Below are 2,545 nucleotides of genomic sequence, written 5' to 3' on the forward strand. Positions count from 1 at the left end.
TTTTTTTGTGCTGGGGGTTAAAACCAGAGCTTTGTGTTCCCTAAGACTATCCATGGAGCTTCCTGGTCAGCTAGATTATCACGATGAGCTGTCTCAGGAGGCAACCAAAAGAAGGGTGAGAAGATTGAAAATTTGGATGCTTTTGTGTCCTCTCTCTTGGGATGGGTGGTATTCCCTCAAGGTCAGCTGGACCCCAGTCCATCCATCCATCCATCCATCCATCCATCCATCCATCCATCCATCCATTCCCTCTTCTACCCTTACTCCCTCTCTCCCTCCTCTTAGTTACCTTTCTTAAGTAGCACCACAGTTGCATCACAGTTGCTGCTGTCATCAATCTCAGTGTTGTTGGCCAATCCATTGACCATGTTCCCAGCACCTTTTGTCCTCCTTTCGAAGCACTGATGTATGCATGCATTATATCTGAACAAATCAGTAAGCATAAAGAATCCATCAGCATTCTCCCTGCCTCCCATTTTCTAATCCCACTGAGCTTTCCCTGGAGCTCTTGGTCCACAAGTGTGGAGTGAAATCCTGTGTTTAGAGTTCCGATCCTTCCTACTTTGCGATCCCATTTCCTCTCAGCATATACAGTCTATTACATTTCTTGATTGAAGGATATGCAGTAAGTGAAAATAAAATCACATTCAGAGAAGCCCACAATGGTGTACTACTTTGCCACCACTCCTCTGAATGGAAAGACTGCTGGAACTGAGCTGTCTCACTTGGAGTATTTATATGAAGAACTGTGGTAAGCCCACTAACCACTACCCAGAGCCATGTCTCCTCCCTGGGCCTGCACTGACAGAGGCCAGCTAGTCTAGCTGGCTGTTCATGTCTGTCTTTAGTTTCTGTGGTCCTGCACCTCAGTCTGTGACACTCTTACTATTGTACTGTAATTTCAGGTCCAAGTGCTTTTGGCTTTATAAAAAAAATTCTGGATACCATTGACCAGAATGAGTGAGTGGAAACCTTGGGAAATGTTTCTCATAGGCACCACCAAACTGGTGTTGGGCAGGAAGAGGGTCCAAGTTCTTAGGATTTTTTGGCAAGCAAATGTCTGGTCACTTTACCTTTCATGATTCCTACAGAGGGACTCCTAGAAAACTCATGGGCAAAGACAGCCAGGCACAGTCTCCAAGGAACTGTAGGCCAGTACTGCTTTTTCTCTTTCTTAGAATCTAAAGAGACTGGAACACTGGCCATTGGATAGCCATTCAGAGTCTCCCCAAACCTGACCTTCAGGTTCTCATGGGAAAGGCAGCCAGCCATGGCCATTCTGAATGAGCAGCTCAAAGACCGCCTGACCTGCATGTCCCCTCTCATCCTTGTCCCACCTACTGCTGCCCTGAGGCCCCTTGGGGTCTCTTCCAGCTGCATCCTTGTGACTGACTCTTCAGTCAGTGCCACTCTAGGGTGGCTTGCTTCTGAGGGCACTGTAGTCACCGTGGAGGCAGAGGGGCTGTCTCTAAACCTCTGCCTCTACTCCCAGAACTGTTGCTGGTTCATGCATGGCAGGAAGAACAGAAAAGCAGTAAAAAGGTTGCTGGCAATGGCAAAGGTGGGTGCTCTGATCCTAGAAGACCTTCACGATTCCTGAGAGGTAGGCACAGAATTAGGACATTACTATGTCCAATAACCCTCCTAACACAATGAAGATGGACATCAGGCATCAATGGCTACCCACACCACAGAGAGCAGGGCAATATTCATGTGTTCTGAGGGCAGGACTCATCCCCACTTGGGCACAGTCTGGTTGGCATGGAAGGAATCATAAAGCCCAAAGGAACAGGGTACACCACCCACCCTGGGGTGCAGTCAACAATTCTAAATCACTTATAGTCTGCAGGGCAGATAGAACACTCCATCAAAGAATAAATTACAAGATAAAGCACACACACACACACACACACACACACACACACACACACGGGAATTGACACATGAAAAGAGATCAAAACACAGTGCAACCAATTATAACCAGTAAAATTTGGATTTTGATTTGTAAAACATTCATAACATTAATGAGGCCAAGAGAAAACTGCAAATAAATATGACATTTACAAGATGAATGGAAATTTGAACACTGCCTGGAAGTCTTATGTTACTAAGGAATTATTAATTTTAGGTGTAATAATAATTATTGTGGCTGTGCTAAAACTGAGTTTTTAAAAGAAACACATATTGAGATTTTTATGGATAAATTAATGTGACATCTGGGCTTCTGGTTATGTTGGAGAGCTAGATGGGGAGTGGCTGGAGCAATGACAGCCTGATGGTGTCGGGCTCACAATAAGCCTTCAGGGTTGTCACATCACGCTGGTGACTCTGAGTCTATTCACCATTCTGGGCAACGACAAAGCATCCTTAGTTCCCAGCTCAGTGGGAATGCCTTGCCCACCTATAGAAAGAAATAGCACTTCTGCCATCTAAACCAACACCAAGAAGTACTGACTCTTTCTGGGGTGAGATGATATCTCAATGTTGTTATAATTTGCATTTTATGGATGGTTAGTGGTGTGGAGCATTTTTTCATATATTTATT

At 45.0% G+C, this 2,545-nt stretch overlaps 1 protein-coding gene across 3 annotated transcripts in view; it reads right to left on the bottom strand.

The window, feature by feature from the left end:
- Slc24a3 (solute carrier family 24 member 3) overlaps positions 1-2,545 on the bottom strand; it is a 491,099-nt gene that overhangs the window by 28,838 nt on the left and 459,716 nt on the right. For all 3 annotated transcript variants that reach the window (XM_004635592.3, XM_023720226.1, XM_023720227.1), the window contains exon 10: positions 290-423. In XM_004635592.3, coding sequence (XP_004635649.2) covers positions 290-423 — 134 coding nt within the window. The remainder of the gene's footprint in view (positions 1-289; positions 424-2,545) is intronic.

Source organism: Octodon degus, unplaced genomic scaffold (genome assembly GCF_000260255.1).
Source record: "Octodon degus isolate 3935 unplaced genomic scaffold, OctDeg1.0 scaffold00073, whole genome shotgun sequence".
Classification (NCBI taxonomy): Eukaryota; Metazoa; Chordata; class Mammalia; order Rodentia; family Octodontidae; genus Octodon; species Octodon degus.